Source organism: Oreochromis aureus, linkage group 17 (genome assembly GCF_013358895.1).
Source record: "Oreochromis aureus strain Israel breed Guangdong linkage group 17, ZZ_aureus, whole genome shotgun sequence".
Lineage (NCBI taxonomy): Eukaryota > Metazoa > Chordata > Actinopteri > Cichliformes > Cichlidae > Oreochromis > Oreochromis aureus.
Genome location: NC_052958.1, coordinates 1,145,862 through 1,164,324, shown reverse-complemented (window position 1 = coordinate 1,164,324; position 18,463 = coordinate 1,145,862). Strand labels below are relative to the sequence as shown.

The 18,463-nt window shown below is 44.4% G+C and overlaps 1 protein-coding gene across 2 annotated transcripts in view; it reads right to left on the bottom strand.

The window, feature by feature from the left end:
- Positions 1-858: 858 nt before the first annotated feature.
- Positions 859-18,463, bottom strand: part of braf (B-Raf proto-oncogene, serine/threonine kinase) — a 34,033-nt gene continuing 16,428 nt past the window's right edge. Inside the window, exons 9-20 of one of the 2 annotated variants that reach the window (XM_031726310.2) lie at positions 17,259-17,298; positions 15,096-15,215; positions 13,838-13,974; positions 13,642-13,759; positions 12,789-12,873; positions 12,485-12,661; positions 12,353-12,399; positions 11,731-11,849; positions 11,281-11,412; positions 10,047-10,181; positions 8,313-8,466; positions 859-4,512 (exon numbers count right to left, since the gene is read on the bottom strand). In XM_031726310.2, coding sequence (XP_031582170.1) covers positions 4,490-4,512; positions 8,313-8,466; positions 10,047-10,181; positions 11,281-11,412; positions 11,731-11,849; positions 12,353-12,399; positions 12,485-12,661; positions 12,789-12,873; positions 13,642-13,759; positions 13,838-13,974; positions 15,096-15,215; positions 17,259-17,298 — 1,287 coding nt within the window. In that variant the 3' untranslated portion in view covers positions 859-4,489. The remainder of the gene's footprint in view (positions 4,513-8,312; positions 8,467-10,046; positions 10,182-11,280; positions 11,413-11,730; positions 11,850-12,352; positions 12,400-12,484; positions 12,662-12,788; positions 12,874-13,641; positions 13,760-13,837; positions 13,975-15,095; positions 15,216-17,258; positions 17,299-18,463) is intronic. The other variant, XM_031726309.2, reaches the window with a different exon arrangement.

Genomic DNA, 18,463 nt, shown 5'->3' with positions numbered 1-18,463 from the left:
GAGAACTTCAGGGCATGCTGAGGAGGTCATTTAGCCATTTAAATCAGCTGACACATCTAAACCCTGCAGGACACCAGCCCTCGAGGCCTGGAGTTGATCTTATGAGTCTATCTGCAGCAAAACAATCTAAATCTCAAATCATCTCAAACTTGTTTCATTAACATGACAATGAGGTCACTGTACTCAGATGGCTTTCACGGTCACCAGCGGTACTAGCTGTACTCTGCATGAACATCTTCACCTGGTTGCACTCCTCTCTGCCTGAAGAATTGTAACATAATATTAATTCTACAGTTATGAAAAGATGTAGCATTAGCTCACAATGTTGAGTAATGAAGTGGAGATTTTTCAGCACCTTTCCTTTTGTAAAACACACCACAGCATACAGACTGTGTATTATTATCAATTTTTAGCTCAAAGTACCAAAAGTAAAAGTAGTTATTCTGCAGAAAAAGGTTCATCAGGGTTTTATGGATCCATATTAGTGATGCAGGAGTTTAAGGTCGAGCTCAGTTACAGGAATGCATCGTAGAGTCGTGCTTGTGGCCTTCTGAGAACCAGGCTTACTGTCCATATTTTTTGTGTATTTAAAATATTAACTGAAAATGAAGGCGGAGCTTCAGGGAAACAGTTGAATAATTTTGAACAAGTGATTTCTCAGAGATGCGGCTCTGCAGCTGCTGGCTGAGCGCTCCAAGTTTTCATTCATGTGCATTTATGGACTTCACAGGTCAAGTAATGCATTGATAAAAGGTTATTATGATTTTCGTGTAAAGGATGTACAGTCATGATCACGCTGCCACCTTGTGGATGTCACAGCACAACTCGACTCCGGCACATCACACACAGAAAACCAGGTAAAGTTTTCATGCATTTCTTTAATATATCAGTTTTTTATATTCACAACAAATACATTAAGCTCTTTCTCTGTATGATACACCCTTAAATATTTTTACACTCAAACATTTGTTTGCCTATGAAAATGTCTTTTAATCTTTGTGACTTTATTTGGAACGTGTTGTACTTTGTTTGTACAGTTGTTGTCTCCATGCCTCCTAGCAAACTGACAGGATTTCCTTTGTACAATATTTACAGGTGAAAAAAACCAAACAAATCTAAAGTTTTACATGATAGTACTCGGTTGAAAGGAATTGTTGGGTTTAAGGTGCAGGCAAGGAGTGAGGGAGGGAATGTTTAAGAAGAAAGGAACGTGAAAGTAGAAGAAGGCGGTTAACGGAAAGCGCTGCATGAGACGGAGAGTCCAGTGTTTGCTCCTGCAGGATCTATGAAGCTAGAGCAGATGTACATCGTATTCCTATAGAAAATAACCATCTCCCAGGAAAACCAATGGAGCACTCTCGAAAAAACACGTCAAAATCCTTCCTTGAATTCAATCACGTGAGCTGATCCCAGCTCTGCAGACGGCAGGAAGGAGGATGTTAACACTGCCTGTGGAAGGTGGCTGTGAGGCTAAGCTCAGAAATAGCTCACACTCCAGGTGCTGCATCACACGGTCTTCATCAGCATCTCCACCGATATCTCTGGTGCTTTTAGTCAACGTGAACTCAGAACTCTTCCATCCAAACTTTGGACAGTTTCACTTCTGTGTGACCGAAGAAGACCGTGAGACGCAGCTCCTGTGGATCATGTGAACAAGACGAGTGGAAAGTTGTGAAAAGTCTGATGTGCAGTTGGGATTTCAGTGCCTCTGTAAGAAATTTAGGACTGTGGAAGCAAAGTAACTTTTTAGCTTATGTAACGCAACACACCATCCACGAGACTTTACCCGTCCACGTCTTTGTTTGTGCAGCGTGACGAAGCTTCAAACTGATAACTGGAGCATTCAGACGGACCTCGTCCTCCTCTGTAGGTACCAGCAGAGATCGCTCTGGTGACACAATCAGCTGCACAGGAGACTTTAAAGAGTCCTCTGGAGAAAACGGCAGCTGTGGGTAAAGCTTTACGGAGCCGTGGGTAGCAGCAAAACCTCCCCAGTGACAGGACGATATGTAATTTAATAAAAAGGCCAACATGACCTCACATATCATCTCTAAAAGTGGCAGACGGAGGCGGGTACGGGTAAATAAACGCTCATTACTGATCGACGATTGGTTCTGGGCTTCTGGAAGTTTTGAGCGCCGGACACTTAATTCGAACCTTTCAATCGAACCAGCTTCTCGCGCTGTGACGCTGGACGATACGGTGCCTGCTCAGAGCTGTCAGAAGAATTCCATAATCCTTGAATTGATGACGGTAACTACAACGTTCAGTCATGACTGCACACGAACGCTAACTGTGTTCAGCAGTGCACCCTGATATGTCCCTGCAGCTTTGCTCGTGGCTGATGTGTTAGCAAACAGCCACCTGCACGTCCAGTGTACACACAGCAAGAAAAGCTTTCACTTTTATCAGATCAAGTCTTTGAATTCGTCTGCTGTCACTGCTGTCATGTTTAGTCCGGGTCTGACTTTACTACAGGCAGCGTCCAGCAAGTTGAAGTGGTGACAACAACGTGGTCTCTCTGTAATAAACTGGAAACAAACTAAGCCGACAGCCGGTGGACATTTATACAGCAACGGTTTGTCTCGCAGACTCCACGACCCCCTCAGCTCTGTGTGCCACTCATGTGGAGTAAGACGCCAGCTGAGCCCACGGTGCTGTGGGCTGAAGCCTGGTAGGTTCTCTTTGTCTGCAGATACTTTGAATCTAACGTTTGTTGGCTACGTGACAGCGACGGTTCAGTTAGATTTTCTAAAGCAGATCATCTCACGATGTGGCGACTGAGTCAACGTTAAAAATACAAACGCACTGGAAGGGAAGCCATGGAGGTGACAGGTAACGTCCGTTTCCATCATTCGTAATAGAAAGTCACACATGGATGCGAAGACCCGCCCTGTCGGCGCTCGGTCTGACACGTCAACAAGCCGCGCGCTCTCCGTCCACGAGGAGAGGCCAGCAGCCCCGTCTCTGCGGTACGCCGGCAGGTCTGCAGGCTCGTCACGCGGTGCTCGAATGAATATTTACAGTCCTGCACCTGCGGAGGACAGCTTCACTGGAAGTCAAAGTCTGAGCCATCTGCTCGCTCACATTTTTCTTCAATTAGAAACAAAGAAACAAAAACAAGAAGGCGAGTCACTCGTTCGCTTCAATCCATCAAAGTGCAAATATGAGTCACATGACTAAAACAAGGGTTGTAAAAATAAAATAAAATAAAGTCTGAAAATAAACCCATAAAAAAGTCCCATAAATAAGTCAATATGTGCAGGCCTGCCTGTACAGGAAGAAGGCAAACAAAGAGCATAACAAAAATCTAAACACAGAGTACAGAGAACATAAAAGGTGGGATCAGAGGACATTTCCAGAACTTTCAAAGCTGCAGAACTCTTGATCAACAGCAGGTAACTCTGCAGCTCAGCGCCCACGAGCTGCAGCCAGTAACATGTCTGCGTGAGCCGAGTGCAACGTTAAAGCTTCGTGGTCCCACAGGAAGAAGATAAAGCAACGCCACAACGTGCACTTAGTGTGAAAAACAATCTGTGAAAACGATGAGAAGCAAAGAAACGCTGAAAATGTCACAGAACAAGGTGAGAGCTCGGAGAGGCCGTACCCCACGAGCAGGTCAGCTGAAACCTTCGGCCGCCGTCGCTCTGTCTGTGAACACGACCTGATGTTACCTTGGAAACGATCATTTCTGCTGCTTGTCACATGACCGCAATATCCTTTGAAAGGGGGAAAGCTTTTAAAGTGGAATGAAGAACATGGTTGAGGTGCAGATCTTTTGCTGTCCTGCCATTAAACCCAGAGAGCCTCGCTGGCAGAGAGCAGCTGCCATGTTGGAGACAAACTCCATAAACACCGAAAACAAAAAACAGCAACAGTCTTTGAAAAAGATCCAAGACAGAAAGTATTCCCAGCAGCTGCTAGCTAAAATGGAAAACACAAATGGAAAAAAATACAAACAGATTTCTCTTTCAAGTCATCGTCCTTCAGAATCAGCTCCTTCTCCTCCAGCCCATCCCAAGGAAGCGCCAACGCCTTGCAGCAGCTGACGGCATGAAGCCTCCTCTCGGTCCGCAGGCCTGTTCTCTGCTCAGCAGCACGGCTAACGCCCAGCTCCTCCTCACCGGCACAACGGGCAACCGGACAACTCGCATCCAAAGCTCTCCTTTAAATGGTTTTCCTCTGTGGGTCAACTTGGATCCATCAGGCAAGGCGATTACTTCCACGTCTTCCTCAAAGCGGTTTGGTACGGATATCTTTGTCTTCGCTTTGTTGTTGTTCGTCTTTCCTGATTTGTTTGTGTGTGTTGCTGCCGTCTGCCCAATGGACGGCTTCTTGTTAGTGAGGCTGCCTTCTTCGAGGTGACGGAGGAAGAAAACGGCGTATTTTTTTTCCTTTTTCTTTTTTTCCCAGTAATGAATGAATCCACCGCAGGGACACAAGACTGTTGAGGAGTGACGAGGGATGGACTGCTGGTATCTGCTGCCATTTACTTAAATGCTGAAAACTCCCCTGAAACGATAAAGAAACAAAGACAATCTGTGTGTGGAGAGCAGCCAGAGCAGTGTCAAGTTTCAGGTGGAAATATGAAGTTAGTACGTTTCCAGTGAAGTTTACTTTATGAAATATCTTTGGAGAACAACACTCACCCTGTGACAAAGGCCAACCAATACAAGTATGTGAAATATAAGGACTACTGCACTGATGCAAGCACCAAAGTACCACGAGCGAGATCCTCAAGAAAACCTATTATTCTATTTATTTGCTTTTATGCACACATCTGAGAATATCCAACAACTTTAACACTCAAAGGGAAAATAACTCCTGACGCTCTGTCACACATTACACAAAAATAACAAAACCTGAGACTCTGCGTGGACTCCAGCTTCTACGAGCGCTCACAGCACTTTTGGGCAGGATGGAAACCAAAGCTGAGATAGCATGAAACCTTCACAGCTATGCAGCGTGAGCGCAGCTCTGTGGCTAACAGCCTGGGCTGCCAATATATCGAAACTACAGCGTTCAAGGAATTCTAATGCACTTCATTAACTTTCTCAGAGCGCGTAACGTGCAGCGCTGGATCTCATGCTGCTGGACAGAAGTGAAGCTGTGCAAACAAACAGGTTACACCTGTAAAAATGGAGATGGTGGAAAATGAAAATCCCTACATGCACAAAGGAAAACGTTACTCCTGAAACAGCTGTGGTTCAAAATCCACACTGAATCCAGTGTAATGATACCTTTTCTTTTCTTTATGGCCACCTGGATTAGAGTGAAGCCTGAGCAGTCAAATGAACATTAATCTCATTAAACTCTCAGGAACATGTGAAAAATCTTTGTAAATCATGCTGTCAGGCAGCTGGTCCAAAAAATGAACAAATAATGTAAGAAACAAATAAAACCAAACAAAGACTGAAACGTGTGCAGAAACATCAAAACACTACAGGTTTATTATTGCACTGCAGACAGCGAATGAATTACAGCCTCGTCATTGCATATCCAGAGAGCATCACACACTATACTGCCAACTAGGGCTGCTCAATTAATCGAATTTTAATCTAGATTACGATCTGGGCTTTCAACGATCATTAAAAATGACTGAGCCGATTATTAGCACCTCCCTCGTGCTTTACTCTCGCGCTGCTCTGTGTGGCAAATCAAGCGCACCTCTCTGCGTTTCGAACACCGTCACAACAATTAAGAGGACCCGAGGGAAGCTCGGAAAGCTAAGCAGAAGTTATTTGGAGAGGAGAGGATAACGGCTGCTGAAGAAAGAATGCCGTTGGTTGAAAAGAGGTAAAACGACTTGTGTGGAAACATTATGGGTTCGCGGAGTCAGACGTGGATCAAGTAGACATAGTGTGGAAACTTTGCTACGGTGTCGTAGCTGCACCACAGAGCAACACTACAAATTTATTCAATCATTTGAAGACCGCTCACAAAGTGACATACGATCAAACAGGAGCATAGAGAAAAACTCTCGACAACACCTGCTTCATCCTCACAGACCTCCATTCACGCTACCCTGTACAACGCGACTAAATATCCCACCAGCTCCCAGAGACGCAAGGAGATAACAAACGCAGTAACGTTTTCCTCGCCAAAGACCACTGCTCAATTAACACAGTGAACAACCAGTATTATGCAGGATTTTGAAATTCACTAAACATAGATGTTTACATTTTTCATTTATTTTTTATATTGCAAACATTTGCACTGTTATCAGCAGTGTTGGTCAAGTTACTTGAAAAAAGTAATCAGTTACTAATTACTGATTACTTCCCCCCAAAAGTAATCCCGTTACCTTACTAATTACTTATTTTCAAAAGTAATTAATTACTTAGTTACTTTTTAAAAACATGATTTACAACCTGAATAGGTGATAAAGTGATAGATCTTTCAACCCAATTCTACTTTTTCTGCATAATCCATCATACAAAATGTAATCAAATGGAAAAGTCTCTTTTTAAAACTTGTTTTATTAGTTTTAATCTTTTAACTTTATGCATGAAGCAAAAACTTAATTATATGCAACATTCTCTGACTGGAAGAATTTTGTTTAACATTTAAACCTATTTTCTGCACATTCCAGCACATAAAATAAAATATGTTCTTGTGTTTACACTCACTCTTTCAAATAGATGAAAGTAAAACACAGCAGAAAATAAATAAAATCAAAGACTCAGCGGTCCTGTTGCTCTATTTTCACCTGTAAAGCAGGAGTGGGGTAGGCGGAGGTTTACCCTGGTGCAGGTGTGCCGCGGCAGTCAGTGGAAGAATCGACGAGTTTCTCGTAGCGCACTCGGTGCTTGCTTGGAAGTTTAGGGGTTTCTTTCGCTGTAAAAAGAAGTTTTCTTCCCACGCACAACGGACACTAATGTTTTTGTCACTTTTTATGGAATCAAACTCAAAGTAAGGTCAGTACTTCCATGCTTTAAACGCTGCACGCTCATACTCAATCCGCACTCGTTATATTATCCATTGTTGATCTGCAGACAGCTGTTGTCACGAACGTCGCACTCGCTTACGTCACTGTCATGAGACACTCGGTCCAATGAACCACAGAGTTCATTGGACAACACTTATATCTGACATCATACCGTATTTTGCGGACCATAAGGCGCATTAAACAAAACAGTCAGATAAGTCAAACTTTACTCAACTCATTCTTCTTGCTTCCTCCACTTCCGTATCATTGATTCATTAATGCTGAATTCTCCTGCAGCTGCTCTATTCCCATGTTGTTGCAGTATATTAATGACTAACCTCGTATTGTGGATGGATTATCTCAGTGGTTCTCCTGACTGAAGTTTGGTCCGTTTACAGCATCCTGCCATGCGATTGCATTTGTCCCTAACCATCGGGAACCCTCACGTTAACTTTTATCAAGTGGAAAAAAGTTAGAGTTCATCCTCCAGCTTCACTGTGTTTATGTTATGCTAACATAGCTGTGTCGCTAGCGATCACGTAGCACATCATTATATAGCAGCTAGCCCAACTTCAGTAACCCTACAAACGTCACTGCTGTTTAGTTTTCTGTCTTCATTTATGTTGGAAGTGATAGCAGAGCTGTACGTTTGAATGTTTCAGAAATCTCTCAGTCAGAACATGCTATATCATGTTTAGGTGGAAGCTAGCGAGCTAACTTCCTGCTAACTTCTAACGCCGTTAAATGTAATAAATCCTGTTTTCATGGATGCCTGGATGTTAAACTTAATAGTTACACCTGGTAAAGCAGCAACGCTGATCATTTTATTACAGATGAAAGAATTTAGACAGTTTGTAACTCTCAGTGATGCCGCAGTGTTCGTTTGACTTTGGGACCTGAAGCAGACGGAGTTTAGGACCCAGATTACTCCGCGAGGCTCCTGACTACGGCAGCTGTAATGCTCCAACAATCCATCAAGCGGTGCGGCTTCGTAGCTTACCAAAGTCGTACTAAAACATTTTTTGCATATTTTTGAGGGCGTGTACCACGTAAAATCAGTTCGAGTTCAGTAAGCACAACCAGAATTCATACATAAGGCGCACTGTTGATTTTTGAGAAAATTAAAGGATTTTAAGTGCGCCTTATAATGTGGAAAATACGGTAAGTGGAAATTCAGTTCCAAGAAATATTCTGCAAGCCAACACACTGAAAGATGAGATGTGATGCACTAAGCATGGTTTGGGGACAAGGCACGTTCATTAGAGGCAGTTATGGTGTACGTGATGAAAAAGCTACACTACCACTTCCTGTTACTGTCACTGTGTGCTCCAGATTTCACCTCTCCAGATCCTGAGAAGTGTTGTTCCCGAGAAAAATAACTCACCGTAACCGCCGGCCTGGATGGGGGTTTTAGGTGAGGCGCAGGCATACAAACTGAAGTCCTCTGTCTGAAAACCAGCTCGGTTTAACGAAGGCTCCGAGGCGCTGCGGTGGATTTTGGGTAATGAGCGAGCCAGCAGCTCAATGGATGCCAAAATCTGAAGAAATAAACAACACAGCCACAGGGGTCGTTAGTCAGGATCGTACGATCACCATTCACTCACAACACAAGAAATGAGCGACTACGTCAGCTCAGCTGCTTTCTGTGGTTGTAGCTGCTTGCTGAGGCCATCGGGTGGCAACGCAACAACTGTCAGAAAGAAAGAAGTAAAGAAATCCAAAATGCTGCAAATCCACAGTAAGGGAGAACGCTCACTCCGCACCAAACTCAGAGCTTCTACCCTGAAACGATCCATGTCTGTTTGCTGCCACTAGCTGAAGGGCTTTGGAGGTGAACACCAGGACAGCAAGAGTCGGATTTCATGGACAGAAACTTCACTAAACTGTAGTTAAATAACAAATATTAAGACCATTAGAGTTTAAAGAGAAGCTGGGAGCTGCAGTGATGAGTGTGAGAGCAGTGTGCTGCATTTGTGACCTAGTTTTCATCACTTCTCTAACAGAGGAGCTTTTTCCCCCCACTGGTTACATGGACTCAGTACCAGGAGTCACGCCATTCCTTATAGAGCTCCTCCTGCTATTGCACACCTCCAGTATGGGCAACTTCCCCGGTGCCTCGAACCCTGGCACAGTGCTGTAGGTGTTCAAACCCCGGCCTTTCTCTGCAGAGTGCGTCGCGTGTCTGTGACGGGTTCTTCTAAAATGCTCTAGATATGTTTAGAGCAGAGCCCTGAATAAAACTTAAAATGTGACGTTTGTCAGTGAGACTAGAATTACTGTATGAATATGAATGCACACACATCATGTGGGGTCAAACTAGGCTAATGTGTACCCCTGAAACCCTTTAACTTTTTTTTTTTTTAAACCTTTATTCATTATACTTGTGTGTGCTTCACCCAAAGCTCCTTCACACAGAAAGCAGCCCGTGCCACGCCGCCTGCTTGGTTGTGCCGCTCCCCGTCTTTCTTCGTTTCTTGGTTGTGTGATTGTATGATACCGAACACCACAGTGTGCTGAACATGTCAGTGCTCCCCATGTGTGGAAATGTTGGGGATTCAGAGCTCTGTGCTGGTATGTGACACGCCCACAGAGCCATGGCTCTGCACTGGACTGTTACGGGTGATTTTCATCACTGCAAACTGGGAAAGTCTGTGCCGTCTGCACCAGTAATAACACAACTCCTGAAATGTTTGGACCTTTTTTATGAATCTGTTAAGGAGGTTTAACAATCCTTTTGTCAAGCTGTACTATGTACTAAGTCTGATCATTGTGTTATGTATTTGCTCCTCCATCAGTGCTGAAATATTTGAGCAGGACGATGCTGAACTGCATCTACTCCAGCAGCATGCAGTCCACACACAGAGCATCAGGAAAGGAAACGAGTCCTCATTCCTGTCCCAACAGTCCAGCAGCTGCTCCCAGACATTATGGGAGGATGCCCGGAGTGGGAAACACGACCCAGTCCTGACTTTTTTCACACGTGTGCCGTTCATTAAGTTCAAAACTGGTCCCTTGTCTCCGTGTCCCAGTGATTTTTGAAAGGGTTTGGGGAAAAAAAGAAGCTTACTATAAATAATATTTTCTCTCGATGTATAAAAGCATCAGCATGGGCTCTCACCTGAGGGAAGAGAGGCCGCTCCTCTCTCTTCTTCTTCAGGCAGTCAGCCATCAGCCTCTTCATGGCCTTTGGACAGTTGCTGCGAACCTTGCTGAGGTCAGGGGACAGGTAACCTCGTCCCACCATGAATATGATCTACGGAACACAAAGAACGAGTCGTCAAACTTCGTCGTCACGGCCAGCTGAGGTCTGCTCCGTCATCGTTAATGACAAATCAAAGATCTGCAGCTCATTCCAAGTGTGGAAGTTTTTGGCATTTGGTAGCTGCTCAAATTTGGTCTCAAACTTTCGATACAAGGACCAAAGAGAAAATGTGTCGGCCAGCTCTACAACCTCTAAACAGCTGAAGAGGATCACAGAACTCTGCCTGGAAAAGAAAAACCTCCTGGTGCCCGAAAACACTGGAATTAGTCTTTGGACAGATAAACTAAAACTGTCGTGTAGCAGAAAGATGGGAAACAAATATGGAGAAAGAAAGCAACAGCTCATGATTCAACGCGTAACACATCACCTGCTGAGACCATGTGACAGTACGGGCATGCACATGGCTGCTGACAGAAGTCGCAGGATGAAGTGTGAAGTGCACAGGACTCTGCTCAGCTTCAGCCGAATGTGAGACCAATCAAACCGCGCCTCACAGTGGATGGATAATGAACCAAAGACAAACCCAGCTAAAGGCCTGGCAGAGCATCTCACTCATTCAACAGCAAACACCATTTATATTCCAAATATTATTAAAATGATGTTCAGTCCAGCCTCTGAAAATGGAAACTTTGAATAAAACTGGCTGAAATTCCCAAAACATTAAACATTTGGGGTTCAATCCCTCCCTCTGCACGCCAAATATCCTCGGGCAAGATACCAACCCCAAGCAGAAAGCACATGCATAGAGAGAAAAGTACTTGTATGAATGGATGAATGAGGCATGGTGTGTAACGTGCTCAGAGTAGAAAACCCGACAGAAGAACCATTTAACATGTTAATGCCACACTGGGGGAAATGCACCTGTTAAAGCAGCAAAAACATGGTTCAGTCTGACTGCTGACCTGGAATAACGCTCCATCCTACACCGTGGCTCCTAAACTGGAAGTCTGCACTTCAATCACATATCACTGTTTTATTTTAAATTCACTCTGCTGGTGCGCAGAGGTAAAATTGGGGCGGAGTCTGGACTTAACAGCACCGTATCTGTTAGAGCGAGTGCAGCAGTGGGTCGATGATCACATCCACTCACCTGGTCTCTGTTGTTGATGTTGGAGTAGGGCAGCGCTCCTGACATCAGCTCGTAGAGTACGATGCCAAAGGCGTACACGTCCGACTGGAAGCTGTAGGGGTTCTTGTCCTGCAGCCGGATTACCTCCGGAGCCTGACGAAGCACAAGTTACACTGACTATCAACAATTCACTGCTTGATCAGTCAAACTGAAAGGAAACGTCTACAAAAGACTCAAATATATATTATGGTAATGAAAGGGGGGCGCTTCTTTTTCATATTCTCTGCAGCACTCTGTTCCCCCAAACAGGGTGAAAATGGGCTGATCTGCATTTCTGATCACGTCTGCATTCTCACTCTTACTGTAGCCTCAGCACGCCTGGTATAAAGCATGAGCACATTTGGAGAGCATACATCAGATGGAAAGAATGACAGGAAAACAAAAAGTGTCTCGTAAGACACGAACACCGACCATCCAAAGAATAGAGCCTGAAAGCTGTTCAAACTGGTGGGAGCCACTCCAGCGGGACTTCACTGTAGCCAGACCAAAGTCCCCGATCTTCACTGTTAGGTCCTCATGGAGGAAAATATCTGGGACAACAGGTCAAAGAAACACTCTCGTCTACTTCTGAGCTCCTTCATATTCCAAGTATGGATTTTCCATTTTGATCCTTCATGAAATGACTAAAAACCAAAACACTGACATGACAATAACCCATCAATACTTAAAAACGACGACACACACATGCTGGATGCTACAATGCAGTGAATCAATAAGTATCGTTTCTTCTTCAGTTACAGATATTCTGTATCGTGTGTCTTGCAGTATTGTAGTATTATGCAGTATTGGAGAATAACTGCATTATGATCCCATCACTTTGGTGGATAAATGGTAATAATATCATATTTGATATATTGGTGCGCTCCCTCCGTCTGGGCCGAGGGTCGTGGGAAGGCCTGTTGGAGACGTCCATACCTGCTGTGAGGTGTGCTCTTCTTATTTTCCCCTGAAATGAAGCATTTCTTGGTCCTGCTTACGCTCCTGTAGCACCAAGTTTAGTTTATCAACCGATGACTTTGATTCAAAAGGATACTGTTGCTCTTCAGATCTCGGTGTATGATGGACTTGGCATGCAGGTAACTGAGGGTGAAGAGCAAAGCGTCATTTAGAGCGACGGCACTCACTGTGGAGTTTGACAGCGCTCGATGTTTGAAAGGTTACTCACTCCATGCCCTGAGCCGTCTGTCGGGCTATGTCGATCAGTTTGATCATCTCGAACTTGGTCTCGATGATGTGCAGGTGGTGGTACAGACTGGAGCCTTCACACCACTGGGTCACGATGGCCAGCTGGGGCTTGGTGGTGTAGCCCATGAAGAGCAAGATGTTCACGTGACGCGTTTTCCTGGTGCAAACACACAACGTGTTCAAATTACAGAAGATTTACGCCGATGACAGAGGACGCATCAGTAAGGCGACGTTCTGCAGTGTGCAGCAGCGCGCTCGTGCACAAAGGAGAAGGCGGGGGTTACCTGAGGACTCCCACTTCATTCTTGAATGCCTGAAGCTGCTGTGGCGTGGGAGCGGTGACATTCAGCATCTTCACTGCCACATCACCTGAGAGCCCGGGGACAAAACGATTAAAGATGATGCTAATTTACTAACTGCTGAGATTTAACAAGGAAAAGCTAACGCACGAAGCAGGATTGGGTGAAGTTCCCACCTAATTATGTTGAGCCTGAGAATTTCAGTTTAAAAACTAGCTGAAAGTCCCCCCCCCCCCGACACGTTTGTTGACTTTGGTGATCTTACTATAATACGTGGCATCTGTCAATAACATCTAATATTAGCATTTATATCTACAAAAGCTAAATTATACACAACACATTAAAAGGTCATGTTGCCTGGCAACACACAACGACCTAGCAAGGCGCTAAAATTGCTAATTCTTGGTCTTTTTGCACCTCATAAAGACATCAGACCGCTTTCATGGCCAACAGCATAAACAGACCAGACATTACTAAACGATGGGTTTGGTCCCAACGCCGCTCAGCCTGTTTTACACTACAGCTACACGAGCCCAGCAGCTCTAATCTGCTTTATTTATTCCAAATCATTTTCAATTAAAACTCATTTCACTTTTATCTGTGGCGAGCAGGTTTATCCAGCAGAGTTTGTTCACCCCGAGCTGATGGACACTTTTCTATCCCAGAAAGAGCGCTGACTCAAACTTGTCCCTGACCTTAACCTGCTTGCTGGTCCTGCTGGACTAACTGATGCAGGAAGCCCGTCACATGATGTCACAAAGGAAGCAGCGTGTACACTCTGCTCATCAAAGTAGTGTCTTTACCGAGCGTGGGGTGTGTCGGCACGGCGCAGTCTTACCGTGCCACTTTCCCTTGAAGACAGTTCCAAAAGATCCAGAGCCTATCCTCTGACCCAGAGTAATCTGACCTTCCGGGATTTCCCAGTCATCACTGGAGTCCCGCCTCCCCAGGGTTTTCTGTCGTACAGGACACTCGATCAGCACGAGCACACAATGAGATGCAGCACAACGCTAGCATCTGCGGACGCCACTCACCATCTTATTGCGGTCCTCAGATGAGGACGACGATTTGCGCTCCCTCTGTGGGCACGGCGACTTCTGTGGGACCTTGACGTTGGTCAGAGAGCCAGGCAGAGAGGCGGGAGGCGTGGCCGACAGACCCGTGGTCGAGCCTAGAGAAGAAGATAAAGAGTAGTGAAAGGTAAAGATCTGGAAGTGAGGGACTTGTCAAAAACAGAGAAGGCAGGAAGGGGAAAAAAAAAGAGAGAGACTGAGGCTTCAGCATCAATGTTTGTGAGCGTGCGTGCGTGTGCGTGTGTGTGTGTGTTCACATGTACAGGACAGGTGAGGGCGTGCTTGGCTGGATGGCAGCTGTTTGTGTCACAGATTTGATATTTCTGGTCACCAATTCTTCCAAAACAAAGGTTCTAATACGTAATCGTCTTTTTTTCTCTGAATGGGTCCTGAAGATAAGATTTGGACGTCCTGAAAAAAACTACAAAAATGTCGTCCCAACATTTTCAGCCAGCTTGTTTGAAAACAGACTTCACCGTAAAAGCAAAAACTACAAAACTGCTACTTCTAATCCGAGCCAATCAGCGTGCAGACCTATTTGGTCAGTCAAAGGAGTGCACAGACTACGCCATACTCTGAAGATGGCCCTCTGCAGCATGGATGCGTTTCATATTTGTGACACTAGCAGACACCTTTTTGATTTCAAACAGCTGACAGTTCAGGCAATAACTTCATATCCAGCGGCTACAGATGCTACAGTTAGCTGTGAGGTCTGAATAGAAATGGAAAAAAAATCCCGCGAACCAATTAATGGATCGTTCATGTCTACCAAAATCATGATTCAATTATGACTAAAAGCTGGGAGGCTTTGGAAATCTTACAAAGACGACATATTAAAAGAAAAACTGGGAAACAAATATGAAATATCTTTGTTATTATGTAACAGTTAGGGTATAAACTGATTTTAACAGCCTGCTAACAAGATGTTGCAGTGAACATCTAAGCCCGCCTTGGGACAGGAGGCGGACTTTCTGGTTAACATGTCATTCCAATGACTGAACACAACAGCGCCTCCATCAAAGAAACTGCTATCCATTGAGCAGGCAGAGTGTGGTACTGCGCCGTGAGGTGTATGGCTGAAGGAGCATGTGAGGGCGTAAAGGCAAAGAACAGAGAGAGTGTGGAGGGAGACGGGGCTGAGGTGGAGATGTGGGTGGGTGGGTGGGTGGGGTGTGTATGTGAATGGAAGAACAACACAGGAACACAGAGGCCTAACTACCTCGGAAAACGGGCTCGGGCTCAAAATCAAACACTATGTCATTGGGATAGGAGTATAGGAGGGGGCTTGAGGTCCGTGTTCGGTGCTTCCTCAAGCAGCAGGCGGGGTGGGTCGGGGGGGCTGCAGGGCAAAGAGAGACAGACAGACCATCACTGCTACTCAACACGCCCCTGTCACTAACTAGGCTCTAACTATGGCTACACAGTCAGAGCTATAAGCTGTCAGTCAGGGTGACTCCAGGGTTCGCTCTGGGCGTCCTCTACCATGAAGTCCATTGGCTCTTTACTCGAGTACATCTCCATGGCAACTCACACTGTGAGGTTCCAGGTTAGAGATCGACTGTTGTGGAGTTTTTGGATGATGTGTACACCTGCAGTAAACGTCAGCAGATGTTTGCTCTCATGCAGCAAAACCAAAACCAGTCTGCAGTCAGAAGTAATGAACACAATAAAATCACCTCAAGGATTATATGATCATGCACGCACACACACACACACAATATAAACCTACACTGGAGTGTTATATTGGAATAACTATGTTAAACATGTAACCTATATATGTGAACTGTATATAATCTATATAGTTGGGTCAAGTATTATTCACATGTATATCATAAGATCACACTGCTTGTTTTCCTTCTGTTTTGCTGAACTTGACTGTTCAATGAAACAACTCTGAACTCTGCTCTTCTCCTGTGATTTCCTTGGGTTTTTTATTTTAAATTGAAATTTGGGAGCTGAAATGAACCTTTTTCTAACCTGAGGACATTCTTACACAACCTCTGGAAATTCTGACCCTACAAGACCGATATATAATCGCTGCCTGACCATCCCTGGACGATGCCTCAGACGGGACGAGGGCTTTGTTTGTTTTTTAATTTCCCATTCGTTATCAACAATCTCACAACAATTAATACATGACTGTAAAACAGAAAAGCCGTTTGTACTCGTGGGCTTTGCATCAAATTCACACACATGAGCCTTTCTCATCTTTAATCCTCCTCAGGCTGAAACAGCACACACACACACACACACACACACACAATCATTCATTTAATGGAAAACTTGATCATTTTCTTCGGTGGCAGCGCTGTGATAACGACAGGTCTGCTAACTTGACTTTATTCATATAGTTTAGTAGCTGTTTTCCAGTCTGACTGAAACGCACGCACACACACACACACAAACGCACACACACACACACACACAAACGCACACACACACACAGGTTTTTAATACTGAACTACTGCACAGTGCTCTTCCTCTGACACACACTGTCTGCAGCTGTGTGTTACTTCCAGCATATATGTCATGTATTGTTTCTTTTATCACAGAATTTTTTTTCCCACTTTCGTGTCAACGTGCAGCTGAAACGCTGGGTTAGCTTATGATGATTGTAGCTAGCTGCATGTGACTGCTTACTCTGACAACTTAAGAATTTGACTGCACTTTGTAGTCGGCTAATAACTGAACATTACTCATTCCACAGCATGTCTTTATCCTGTCTTCCTTCTTTCACCCCAACGGGTCACAGCAGATGGCCCCGCCTCTCCCTGAGCCTGGTTCTGCCGGAGGTTTCTTCCTGTTAAAAGGGAGTTTTTCCTTCCCACTGTCGCCAAAGTGCTTGCTCATAGGGGGTCATATGATTGTTGGGTTTTTCTCTTTATGTATTATTGTGCAATCTACTGTACAATATAAAGCACCTTGAGCCAACTGTTGTTGTGATTTGGTGTATAAATAAAACTGAATTGAACTGCAAGATTAGTTTCAGGATCTAAAACTTCCACACCACACTGAATGTAAAACAGTCCACACACGTGTCACAGATATCCACTCTGTGTATTTACTGCAGACCCAGATTACACTGGAAACATTGTTTAACACTTTCCATGCACTGTGATGCTTTGCTGCAGAGCTGCTTTGTTGGGACTTTTGGAAAATTTTTCAAATGTTTTAGTTTCACGTGAGGAGGAGCCGAGCCTGGCGGAGCACTCAGACCGCTCATCCTCGAAAACCCCTGACCTTCAGCTCACGGCTCTGTGACTGGCAAGGCACAGGACTGAACACACACACACACGCACACAGATAAAAAAAATTCAAGAGCACAAAGATGTGAGATGATGGGGAAAAAGTTGAGTGTCAAGTTTCCTTCTTGGATGCTTACCTCCATCTGACCTTGGTAAGCCCTGATCTCGAATCAGGTCCTGAAATAAAGAAGAAAGCAAAATAAACATGAAGACTGTGTCATGATTTCAGCTGCTGCAGAGGGTGAAAAACACACTTAACATAAATACATGAGGATTTGCTCCAAGTGCAAACTGATGGTATTTACAGAGGGTAAAGTAAGTATTGAACACGTCACCCACTTTTGAATTAAATGTGTAAATGACATGAAATCCTCACCAGATGTTGGTAACAATCCATCCAATCCTCACATGCACAGAAATCAAACCACAGGTGTCCATCAATTAAGTTATGTGTAATAATGAGAAATGATTGAACACATGAAGAAAAGACATGGAACAGCAGCTGAGATCTATCAGTAATTAAAAGTTATTATCAGCTGGTTCATTTACAACTGATGGCCCACAAAATGTGTCACATTACCAACGAGTCACACAAGAAACATCTCATGGTGGGTAAAAACTCCTCAAGACCTTCAAATCCTTAGTGTTTCCAAACATACAGATGGTTCCAGTTACAAATAGTACAAATACATAACCTTCTCTCACCCCAACCAATCACAGCAGATGGCCCCGCCCCTCCCTGAGCCTGGTTCTGCCGGAGGTTTCTTCCTGTTAAAAGGGAGTTTTTCCTTCCCACTGTCGCCAAAGTGCTTGCTCATAGGGGGTCATATGATTGTTGGGTTTTCTCTGTATGTATTATTGTAGGGTCTACCTTACAATATAAAGCACCTTGAATATAAATTGAATACATCTTGATAAAAATCTGCTGCCAGATGAAATAAGGGTGGATGTTTCAGGAAGACGACGATCCCCCGAAAACAGCCAAGGAAACTTAATTGGGTTCAGAGAAATGTTAGAATTGCCCAGCCAATCACGTGATCCGAATCCAACTGAAACGCCATGGAAAGAACTAAAGACGGGGCCCACAGAGTCCTGAGGATGTGGAAGAATGGGTTGGAATCACACCTGAGCAATGCGTGCGAATAGTTTCTCTGTACAGAAGCTGTCGTTGTCATCGGCAACAGTTTTTGTATTAAATTTGTGTTATATAAATTTCAGCAAGCATGTTCAATAATTTTTCCCTGTGTCATTTCTGCTCATTACATATAATATTTGGACATCTATGGTTTGATTTCTTTGCATGTGTGGACTGGATGGGGTGTTGTTCAGGGAAGTAAAATAC